Genomic DNA, 11730 nt, shown 5'->3' on the forward strand with positions numbered 1-11730 from the left:
GAAAATGCAATTAATTAAATATCATTTTCAATTACACAAACTTCAAAGCAGGGATGGAGATCTAAAAGTGGATTCGCATTTATTGTTCGTTTGTACAAATTGGCAAGTGGTTGTCTTCGTACTGGTTTTATAGATTGCAGGCGAAGTCTCTACAGTTGGATTAGACACAACATAGTTTGCTGATCTACATTTCCATATCAACCTAATTATGGAAACGATTGATTGAAAACGGTTTACGGAACTGCAAACGATTGTAATTAATAATTTACCATTGGCAGGTGTATTGTCACGTGATGCAAACAAACAAAATGGCGGATCAAAGAGGGGCACGGCTGTTTGCAGACATAAACAGTTGCTTCAGGAGAGATCCACTGATGTATGTTCATCCAGTTGTAATCACCAAAATACATGTTCAACATGCTTCAGAATGCCTGCTTCATATGTCTTAGGAAAATTCAGTGTATCCTGCCAAACAGGTCACTTTCACAAATCTAACACGCAATCAGCTGATGGCAGACGAAGTTGAGTAGATCTTATAAGATGAGTAAAGAGACACATCGCTACGGAAGTCTCTGAAACTCTTTAGACGTTATAATTGTTATAGCACGACGAACACAGAAATGTTCTGGTACACCGGACATACCCTACTGGTTCGGGTGGAGGCAGATTGACGGAGAATGTCAGTCGAACGTAGTGTAATTTTTAGAAAAATATTATGAATGTACGTGATGCGTTCAGTCCGTAGACACTGACAACAGATACTCAGTATACAGTGAAATTGTAAACAAACCGAAGGTGAACTGGTTGAATTTCTGTCTTTTTCTTTTTTGTGAAACTTGGCACTGATTGGTAATGTTATCGTTATTAATATCCTGTTGAAATATATGAATTGGCCTTTATTTACCTCAATAACAGTTTTAATAATCCAACAACCTAGCAAGTGTAACCCAGTGGAGAAGGAAAAAAGGAATATCCTGTAATTGTCAAGTGGATAAGGGTAAAACAGTAATATTGTAGTTATTATTGTTTTTGTCACAGTCAAGCATTTTGTCAGTTAAAAATTTTCATTATAAATCCATTTGTTGTTGTCGACAGTTTCCCCTAATGCACCCTCTGAAAAATGAAGCTTAAGTCATATTTGAAAGTGCATGTTCATGATATGCCCCAAACTATCACTAATACTTAGTTGTGCCATGGTTGGAAACTCGTGAGTGTGCTATTTTGACATTAGGTCAATTTTTAGATGTTTCAACAACACGGTAAAAAATATCAACACAACAGCAGTGAGTGCAAAAAGTTAGATTGTGTTTCAACACTGAAATATCACAAATTACTTTTCTTTTTTTTTTCAATGTATAAAACAATATAATGTTATTCGACTCTTGTATAATATATATTCTTATCGATATACAGTCGAACACTGTTGTGTCAAAACTCTGATAAGTCGATATTTGGGTTGTCTCAATATAAGTTTCTTGATCACGGCAAATCCTTCATTGTTAATCATTATTTGAACGCTTTTAACTCGATACGGATGGCTCGATTTTTTAGATATCTTGATATGGTTTCATGTTTCCGACAAGCAGAATTACCATTTTAACTCGATGTTTGCATGTAAAGTCGATATGCCCCTCTCTTTCTCAGACAAGTATCCCATCTGAACAGTGACTGTCTCCACCATGAATGAAAGGTAGTGTTAATGTAAGCTAATTAAGGCTAATTGAGTTTAAATAATAATAATAATGCATATTTATATCTGTGTGCCCAATCCACCTCGACGGACATACTCAAGGCCCTACAGAGTCAAGTAAGTACATATGTACGGAAGTGGTACTGGAGCATATTAAGGGAAATACTGCTGGAAGAAATGTGCTTTAAGTTTTGACTTGAACAAGTCGAAATTGTCAACAGTTTTGAGGTTATAAGAATTTTCAGTCTAAAGCTGGGCACAGTGAGCAGCTCCTGGCTGTTGGAACGAAGACTGCGTGAATTGGAGTATGATGATAACATGTTAAACATGTATTTGGGGCTTTGTAGGTCAAACACAGTATCTTGTGCTCGATCCTGGCTTTGATTGGAAGTGAAGCTCCTTCAGTACTGGCTTAATATAGCAGCGTTTAGGGAGACAATAAATGATGCGGGCGGAAGTGTTTTGGATTCTCTGGAGTCTGTCACGGAGTTTCTGAGGAATGCCAAACAATACCCTGTTGCAATAATCCAATCTTGAAGTTATGAGGGCTCTGACCAAGACATGGGTAGCATCCACTGAGAGATAGGGACGGATATTACTGATAGAACGAAGGTGAAAGTGACAGGTTTTGCAGATCTGAGAGACTTGATATTGAGTTTAAGTGTCACTTGTTTGTTTATCAAATGAAGATGCACTCACAATTTTAACTTAAGACTCCAGATAATGGACTATGGTATTGAATGAAAACATAGTGAGAATGTTATCATGGACTTGTGTCATCACGTGACAAGCAATTGATTGTTGAGTTGTTACTAAATTGCTGACTGAGAAATGTGGACTAGGAGTCAATTTAATGCTGTTGTGTTGTGGGGTTATAAAATGTTACCAAATGATAAGTTTGTCAGTACAGTTATCATCATGTCTGAGCAATCTAGCAAAGGACGCTAGGAGGATGTCACGAGTATCAAGAGTGACTGACCAGTACTGCATTCATGCCAGCACAAAATGCCAGTCAGTTAAAACGTTCTGATGTTTTCACTTCGTTTGTAGAGTCTTTCTGTAGTGATCGATTATCTTCACCTGATAGATCTATTTTGCTTTCCTTCCTGCTGTCAAAACTGTTTACAGCTAGGACTAATATTTGAGAATGTGTCATTGTGCAAAAATGTAATAGTTGGACTGGTGTCCAGTGGTTCCACGGCAAACACTGGTTATCTACTGAACACTCTACTGAAGCAGTGAGCCAACTCCTCACTATTACAGGTCACATGATGCCAAACTCTTCTCATTAACTCTCAGTATTTCCCGGAACATAAATAGTTTTTACTGTTTACTGTTTTTAGCTACAAATGTTGACTTGCGCAAAAATAATCCTTTGTCAACTCAATGTATTTCTATTTACATGCTTTATGAAAGAGTTATATTGTACATCTACTTTAAGCACTGTTACCAGCATCCCAACATGGCAGCAGTGAGGTCGCTTGGTGAATATGTCCCTCAAAGTAATCTGGATGTCAGTTGAGTTACCAATATCCTTGCACAATTTTAAAACTTCTTCAACAAATAGACATTTATAAGCAAATTCAGTGTATTCAATGTATTTGCTCCATCCAGGTTTATCAGTGTGCTAAATAATCTTGACTGTATACACACACATGACTCCTAATTTGAGGGAAATTATGGCAAGCGATCTACCTGCCGCTATGTTGGGATGAACAGATTACATTTACACCTGTTCTAAGTGTGCTATGACTTTACCATGCTTACTGGTTCCACTACAGAGATGAATATGACTTTCTGCCAGTAACCGAGCCAAAGCACAACAAGAGTCCATTGGTCGTGGTGGAGCACAAGCTAGGCCTTGAGGCATGGTGTGTTAAGATTCTCTTCCGCTACTGCTATGACAGGCTTCTAGATTGGAGAAGTAAAGAGGGACAAGCAAAATTTGCACGTGAGTATACACATAGAACTGAAAGTCGAACCAATTGTGACATATTACATGGCCCCATGCAGTCATCTGTATTCTCCATTGCGTCGTAGTGTGAACTGTATACCCTTGTGGGTCCATGCAGTCATCTTTTCTCCTCATGACACCCATGCAGTTATCTGTACTCCCCATGGCCCCATGCAGTCATCTGTATTCTCCATTGCGTTGTAGTGTGAACTGTATACCCTCGTGGGTCCATGCAGTCATCTTTTCTCCTCATGATCCCATGCAGTTATCTGTACTCCCCATGGCCCCATGCAGTTATCTGTACTCCCCAATGTTCCATGCAGTCATCTGTCAACCCCTCTCTTGGATTATGCTAGTATTTGTGTTGTGTGTATCTTATTATGAGATGATTCTGTTTCTCCCCAACCACAAGTTGAGAGTTTCATTTTTTGAATGAAGTAGAAAAGACTTTTCAGAGATCTAAATTGTGTATAATTTGCTTGCAGTGGCATGGTAAGTATTGGAATAGCACACAAGAAATATGTTTCGTGTGTACAGGCAGCACGACTAAAATGATAACATATGTACACACACTAATTCATTTAAACACAAATGTGATAAATTTAACAAAATGAAATGGTTCAAACCTATTTTGGCACCCCATGATCCTATCTTCTTGACTTAACGTAGATGTGGCCATCATGAATGCCAGAAGACATTGCAGGACTTCCTGTTTTGCATGATATCAGAGTTCAAGGGTCCAGGGTGCCATTGCACAAAGCAATTTTCACGCCAAGGCTGAAGGAAGTCTTAGTGCTAAGGTTGTTTAGTACAGCAGCATCCAGGACATGTAAAGCAGAACTTTCCTAGCTGTCTTGATCGTGTTTAGGAAATCCAGCTCATCACAGATTTACATGATGCTTACTGATTATGAGAGAAAATTTGAAATGGCATAATTTTTGTGATATTTTAAGTTTGATTAAATCATCTAAAGGTATGGGAGGCTCATTTCCACCAAGGCATGCCAAAATTATGGAGGCTTGTGTTTGGTGACCTATAGCACATTTTGAAAAAATTGCTTTTCTATCCTTGCTTTACAGTTGAGCTTGATGTCTCTCATCATTCAAGATTTCCAACAGTATCAAGGAGAACGTCATTCAACTTTGTTTACATAATGCATTTGTTTCTCTCAGATCCTCAGGAAGTTTCTGGTCTGTCAAGAGCTGTTCTTCTTATTCAACCAGACTGCTACACAGTCTGGAATATTAGGTAACTATCCATTTTCACTCTCAACACCAGTGTCATGTGTAACTTTATTACTCGCATGTGGAGCACACAGTATTTTTAAGTGTAATACCACTTGACATATGACATCATGATGGTTCACAGTTATGACGTCACAGTGCTAATGCCACTGTTGCAATGGTACAAGACCTTGCTTTGAAAGCTGAGAGTCATCACACTGAGAGCTGCAGTTTCTGTCAATTTAAGTTCGAGAGTAATAAACAGAGTATTAAACTTGGTTCCTTGAAATACCATTTTCATTAAACTTGTGAAAGATTTATTATCAAACCTGATTTGGCACATTTGATACCAAATCATACACCCATTTAATAAAAATGGTATTACACGTAAGATTATGTAGTATCCTCTGTGTATCTTGCTTGAATGTCTTAAGCATGGATTTATGGGATGAAACACAGTTTTTAGCTGTGCTGAAAACCTCAGTGATAATCAGTCCTGGGAATGAGGCCTCGATCACTTCCTTGAAGATGAAAGTGCTGGTCCTACATTACTTATCTAACAATGCTGATATGTTTACCTTCTACTGAAGAAATGTGAAGTTGACTGGAACTGTCCTGGAGTTTGAATATAACTACCTAGGTCGTCAGGGTCTTCACACCTGATATATTCAGGGCAATGGTCTTACATATCCAGAATCATCTCATGAGACTTCTACTTTTTTCTAGGGGTCATCTGTATGTATGATACACAACACTTGTAATTATACAATAATTACCATTTCATTAAATTTATTATTAAATTCATAAAATATTAATGTGACATTTTTCTTTGTAGGAAGGACCTTGTGGAGTGTGGTGATGTAACAATTTCAGATGACTTGAAACTAGGATCCTTGATTCTCTCTAAACATCCTAAAAGTGCTGAAACATTTATACACAGGTAACATGGTGTTGGATGTAAATGATATCAACTGATTCTGCAGTTGTAGAAGTGGACATGCATTCGTAATTTACTCTCTCTACTCTTTCTAAAGACTGTTGATATTGAGCAGGTAATTGTTGTCACTGATGACATATTTCTGCTCTGTATTGCAGCAGTCTTCATATCATTAGTAACCATTATTCTCAATGTTCTTATTGCATGAAGTTGCATGTGCCAGAATGAATAGCATACACACTGTTTATATTGGTGCACTATTTACTGTGATTGCCATGGTTCTTCAGAGTTCCAAGGTTCACTTAGTTAATTAAGAATGTATTCCTGTGTTCAGATTTGAAAATTTACATGAATTTTCTTTCTAATAACCTGTGAGGCACATGGTTGAAGTTTAGACATGTGACACGACTCAGTCAACAGACACACCACCGTGGCCCAAAACCTTTCACAATGATTCTGGGCAAGGAATGAAACTGTATAGATAATTAAAATGCTATTAATTAATTATGCAAAATTATTGAAATATTATGTATCAAGCAGAACTATGCTTCAGTCATAGAAATTTCAGGATCTGTAGATTTGTCTTCCAGAATCAATAGATTCTGATGATTTCTCCAGTAAACAGTCCCGTGCTTGTGAATTTAAATCAAAGATTAACCTTGAATATGTTTGTCAGTTTTATTAGCTCAATAACCATACAGTGGTGATACACCTCTACCACCGGATGTCACTAAGGGCTGTGTGAGTGAGCGAGCTTAGTTTTGTATCACATTTAGCAATATTCCAGCAATATCACAACAGGGGACAATGGGAATAGGCTTCACATTGTACCCATGTTGGGACTTGAACCCAGATCTTTGGCTTGACAAGTGAAAGCTTTAAACATTAGGCTACCCCACCACCCCTAACACATTTGACTTGTACAACACGACATAACTGAGCTCCACCTGACTCCCACTGCATGTCTGTCAGGCGATGGCTGCTGCTCAAGCTGCTCAACCAGTGTCTTGCCTCCAGTAACGACAGCAATGCTAGTAACAATAGCTGCCAACAAGATGGCTGTATCAACATGGATGCTATTGGTGTGGACTTCCTGCCCCACATGGATGCCCACGCCCCCAACAATCACATGCTCCAGATGGCTATCCACCGAGATGTCCAGGGACAGATGCAGGAGGAGTTGAATGTGTGCAGGCGTGCAGCAGACAGATACCCATGTAACTACCACGCCTGGAGCCATCGGATCTGGACATTACAGCACTGCTATAACTGTTCAACACGGGTATGTCATTTGTCTAACACCTTTGTGGCACCCAGCTTAGGGTTGTTAGGGCTTAAAGTTCTTAATGATGCTAGCAGATTCAAAGCTAGTCTAACCTTTAACTGTGATATTGTGTGGAAAACATTTCTGTGGTGCAGGTGTCTTGTGTGAAGAACATCTCTGTGATGAAGGTGTCTTGTGTGAAGAACATCTCTGTGATGAAGGTGTCTTGTGTGAAGAACATTTCTGTGATGAAGGTGTCTTGTGTGAAGAACATCTCTGTGATGAAGGTGTCTTGTGTGAAGAACATCTCTGATGAAGGTGTCTTGTGTGAAGAACATCTCTGTGATGAAGGTGTCTTGTGTGAAGAACATCTCTGATGAAGGTGTCTTGTGTGAAGAACATCTCTGTGTTGAATTTGTCTTTTGTGAAGAACATCTCTGTGTTGAATTTGTCTTGTGTGAAGAACATCTCTGTGATGAATTTGTCTTGTGTGAAGAACACCTGTGTGATGAATTTGTCTTGTGTGAAGAACATCTCTGTGATGAATTTGTCTTGTGTGAAGAACATGTCTGGTGAAGGTGTCTTGTGTGAAGAACACCTGTGTGGTGAAGGTGGCTTGTGTGTGTGCAATGCCCGTGTGAAGACCACCACTGAGGTGAATGTGTTTAGTATGAAGAACACCTCTGTGGTGCATGTGTCCTGTGTGTTGAACACCTCTGGTATGGTGAGTAGAGCATATGCCTAGATTGCAGAAAGTCAGTGGTTTGATCCCAGACCTTGTACTTGTTGTCCTGCTTGCTGTTTGTTGACCTAGAATCAGTTTCCTGTTTTTAAGCCACATTTTTCCCTCACCTTATTTGCATTCTGCTGATATGATCTGCCCCCACTCCCTGCCTACAGGTACTCCTTGCAGAGCTTCATGCAACACAGTCTTGGGTTTCTAAGCACATCTCTGATCACAGTGGCTTCCACTACCGCCAGTTTATCCTCACCCAGCTGCTACAGCAAGCTGACATTCTCAGGGACAAGTTCTGTACCAATGCCCACAACCTCCTAGAGAGGGAGCTTGAGATGATCCTTGATCTCATCAATTCCTACCCCGGTCATGAAGCTCTCTGGTATCACAGGTAATGTCCCGTGTAGATTTGATGCATGTCATTTTCACAGTTCACAAATTTACTGTAATTAACATGGGTCATCAGAGCTCCAGATAAGGCACGTATTTGCGTATTTTGCTCAATAAAATTATTAAAAATCCCATTTACTGAATTAATTACAAATCTGGGAGTACAAAAACACATAAGAATCACTTAAAACCCAATATGTGTATGATACGTTTTTACTCAACTGACTAAATTAGCTTGTATTCGCTGTGGTGCCCAAACTCTTCTACAGCATTAGCCAATGGTAGGCGATGCCTGTGTATACACATACTATCATAACTGTAGCCACTGTCTGGGATTTACTTTAGCAGTCACATGACTTCCTAGGTTGAGTATTTGGAAATGACAAATGTTTGCCAATATGACAAGGTTTTGGTCTGTTGAAATGCATTTATATTTAAAATATATATTTGGAAGTGTTAATTACCCAATAAGGATAAGAAACTCTGTGAAAGTACTCAATTCTTTTCACTAGTGGGAGTATACAAAATGCTAGTAACTCCTCCAAAAGTGCAATTACTCATGCATCAGCAGACATGGGAGTAAATACCCAGTTGATTGAATAATTATCTGGAGCTGTTGGTCATGTCCACGAAAGAGTTTGGTTATAAAATCCATCTCTGTTTGCCAAAATCAGTATCCTGAAATCAGCCTCAGTGGCTTCTAATTTATTTTCCTGTTACCATCCAGAAACCAACTTCAGAATTTTGGATACTCAGAATGAATATCTTTTCTCAGTGATTATAGTAGAAGGTTTCATGAATAGTTCTGTATGTGTAGCATGCCAGCATTCTTTGAGGTACTGACAGAAATCTGTGAGTGGCGGTTTATCTGAATCCATTGACTTTCTTCCAGAAAATTTGTCTTCCATTCACTTCATGATTCCCTGAGTAAAACTGCCAAGACTTCCTCCCAGCATCCCCTCTCACGTGACAAGAATGGAGGCACATGTTCCACTGATGACCATGGAACCAATGACCAGCATCAAGGGCAGAAAAAGTTCAAGTCAGAGAACAGCGACCAACAAGGGCTGGTCCTTAGGGAGCTGGACTCTGTTTCCCACAAAACAGAACCAGACTCACACACGCGTCACCTAGCAACACGATATAAAGAATGGATTCAACAATGTTTTAGTCATTAGAAACATGTTTTTGAATAATGTATACTTTTAATCTTATTCTTATGCATTGTTATGAAAAGTTACAGTGATATTAAACATGAGTGAAGGGTATGGAGTGATATATTACTGAAATCATTCTGTGATGTTTGTGTTGTACTGTACACATGTTGCTGTGAACTGATGAATTATGTGTCTTCTGGGGTTGGTAGAACAGTTTGATACTGAATGCATGAAGTGAATGAGACTAGTGAGACCTACATCAATAGTTTTAGGCTACATATTATACTGTATTTTGGGTCAAACATCTAATGTACACAGGAGAGTGTTTCTCCCCAACACAAGAGTTGGCAGGATGTTTGTGTGTCTAGCTTCTGATGTCAGGGTTTGTTGCCAGTGGCAACGAATCATAGGACATGTCTCAAGGGATTTGGTTCATATAAACAGATCAAATACATTTTTCTGTTGAACTTTGAATACAAATATACCATATGCAGATTTGGGTATGTTGCTTTTGGTAAACATAATACTTGCCTCGTCTACTGAATCATCACAGGGAAGGGTGATATGCACATAAGAGTTCTTTTCAAAAGCTTTTTTTTTAACATCTTTGAGAAATATACCCCACCCACACTCGTGTTCACATTGTTTTTTCCCATTGGTTTCACCAAACTGATTCCTGATGTTGCTGATGAGATGCCAACAGATGAAGAGGTTCAGGGATCATTGCATATTGTTTTCATCAGATATCTGCCAGTTAAGTATAAAGGAGATGTTCAATGTGATTATCATTACACCCAATCCCAGGTTCCAATCCCAACATGGGTATGATGTGTAAAGCACTGTTCTTGTGACCCCTGCCATAATACGGAATATTGCTCATAAACCCTACATACATGACTCCCTGTACTGTACTAATACCATTAATCATTATTACTGTTCCAGACTTGCTTCAATGTTAAAGTTAAATTACAGTAAAAGAAAGTCCTGTTTCCTGACCACTTGGATCATTCATTGCAGCATCCAGCAGTTTAGAAATGTACAACACAGCCCATCTGAAACTCAGCAACAGACAAGGGAGATAATGCTTTGTTAATCTGTTTTGCACATCAGCAAGAGGACTTGACTTTTGAATTTTGATGAAATGGTCTAATGTGTTATTGTATAAGTTCTGTACCCACAGATCTTGGTTTCTGATCTTGATGCTGATGTATGTAAGTTCCCACATCCTGCTACCCTTAGACTGCAACTGATTTGATTTGCTCATGGTTGCCTGTTGTGAGTTAACATCAGATGCATGCATATTGATATGTCAGATGCCACAGGGACTGCCTGTCACTTTGTTAGAATTGATCCATCCATGTGCATGTGCCCTTTTGTAGTGGTAGTGGTACTGTACAGTAGTCATAGTACAGGTAGCAGCAGTAGCAGTAATCAAAATTTGCATCAAATCCGGACCACAAAGCATACTCAAATCACATCATCATATCCCTAATCAGCGAGTCATTGTGTGCTCAACTCCCACACTCAGCTCCCTGGGGATCATACAACCACGCAGCCTGTAATGGTTAATACATTACTACCTGATAGTAGGTACCTATTTACTGCTCTGTGACTAGTGATAATTTCCTACAAAGGCACTTCTTCAGGTAACGAGTAATGGGATTGTTGAGTGGTTAAAGCATTTGCTTGTCACACTGAAGGCACGTGTTTGATTCCCCACACAGGTACAATGTGTGAAGCCCATTTCTGGTGTCAGCGCTGTGATATTGCTGGAATATTTCAAAACACTGCATAAAATCATTTTCACTCACTCACTTGAGGTAACACATATGTATTGTGTATGATAAATTGATGCTTCAGTATGTAGTCTAGGTTGGAGATTTGGTAGTGGTAACCACCAAGGAACAATGGTGGAGTACGAGGGTTGGCTGAAAAGTTCTAAGCCTCACTGTGAAAAAAAGTTACACAGTCCACGTTTGTAATTTATTTTTCTACATAGTCCCCTTCCACGTTCACACACTTTTGCCAGCGATGCTGCAAGGCCCGACCCGAATTTTTGCCCGGATTGTTGACATGGCCACCACTGATTTGTGAACAGGCACATTGTCTTGGTGGAAGAGGACACCTTTAGCGATCATCCCTCGTCGTTTGGCTTTGATTGCTTCTCGCAACTGGTTCAGTAGATCAGCATAGTATCTGCCGTTGATAGTTTGACCTTTTTCAAGATAATCAATTAGCAGAATACCCCTGGAATCCCAAAAGACTGATGCCATCACCTTTCCAGCTGAAGGAACAGACTTGGCTTTCTTCGGAGCTGGTGAATCAGGATGCTTCCACTGTTTTGACTGTAGTGTTGTTTCTGGTTGAAAGTGATGTATA

General features: G+C 39.3%; 1 protein-coding gene across 1 annotated transcript; it reads left to right on the forward strand.

The window, feature by feature from the left end:
* Positions 1 to 308: 308 nt before the first annotated feature.
* On the forward strand, positions 309 to 11292 carry LOC137278634 (protein prenyltransferase alpha subunit repeat-containing protein 1-like). The gene is made up of 7 exons (XM_067811117.1): positions 309 to 376; positions 3472 to 3641; positions 4817 to 4892; positions 5703 to 5807; positions 6777 to 7086; positions 7969 to 8195; positions 9087 to 11292. The coding sequence occupies exons 1-7, from the start codon at positions 309 to 311 to the stop codon at positions 9370 to 9372; spliced, it is 1242 nt and encodes a 413-aa protein (XP_067667218.1). The 3' UTR covers positions 9373 to 11292.
* The last annotated feature ends 438 nt before the right edge of the window (positions 11293 to 11730 follow it).

The sequence above is a fragment of the Haliotis asinina genome, chromosome 3 (genome assembly GCF_037392515.1).
Source record: "Haliotis asinina isolate JCU_RB_2024 chromosome 3, JCU_Hal_asi_v2, whole genome shotgun sequence".
Lineage (NCBI taxonomy): Eukaryota > Metazoa > Mollusca > Gastropoda > Lepetellida > Haliotidae > Haliotis > Haliotis asinina.

Excerpts from the sequence above, each read along its gene's own strand:
- LOC137278634 (XM_067811117.1), top strand. The coding sequence starts at position 309 with ATGGCGGATCAAAGAGGGGCACGGCTGTTTGCAGACATAAACAGTTGC. Across the intron at positions 3,642-4,816 it reads GGGACAAGCAAAATTTGCAC|ATCCTCAGGAAGTTTCTGGT; the intron begins GTGAGTATACAC and ends TGTTTCTCTCAG. Across the intron at positions 4,893-5,702 it reads TACACAGTCTGGAATATTAG|GAAGGACCTTGTGGAGTGTG; the intron begins GTAACTATCCAT and ends TTTTCTTTGTAG.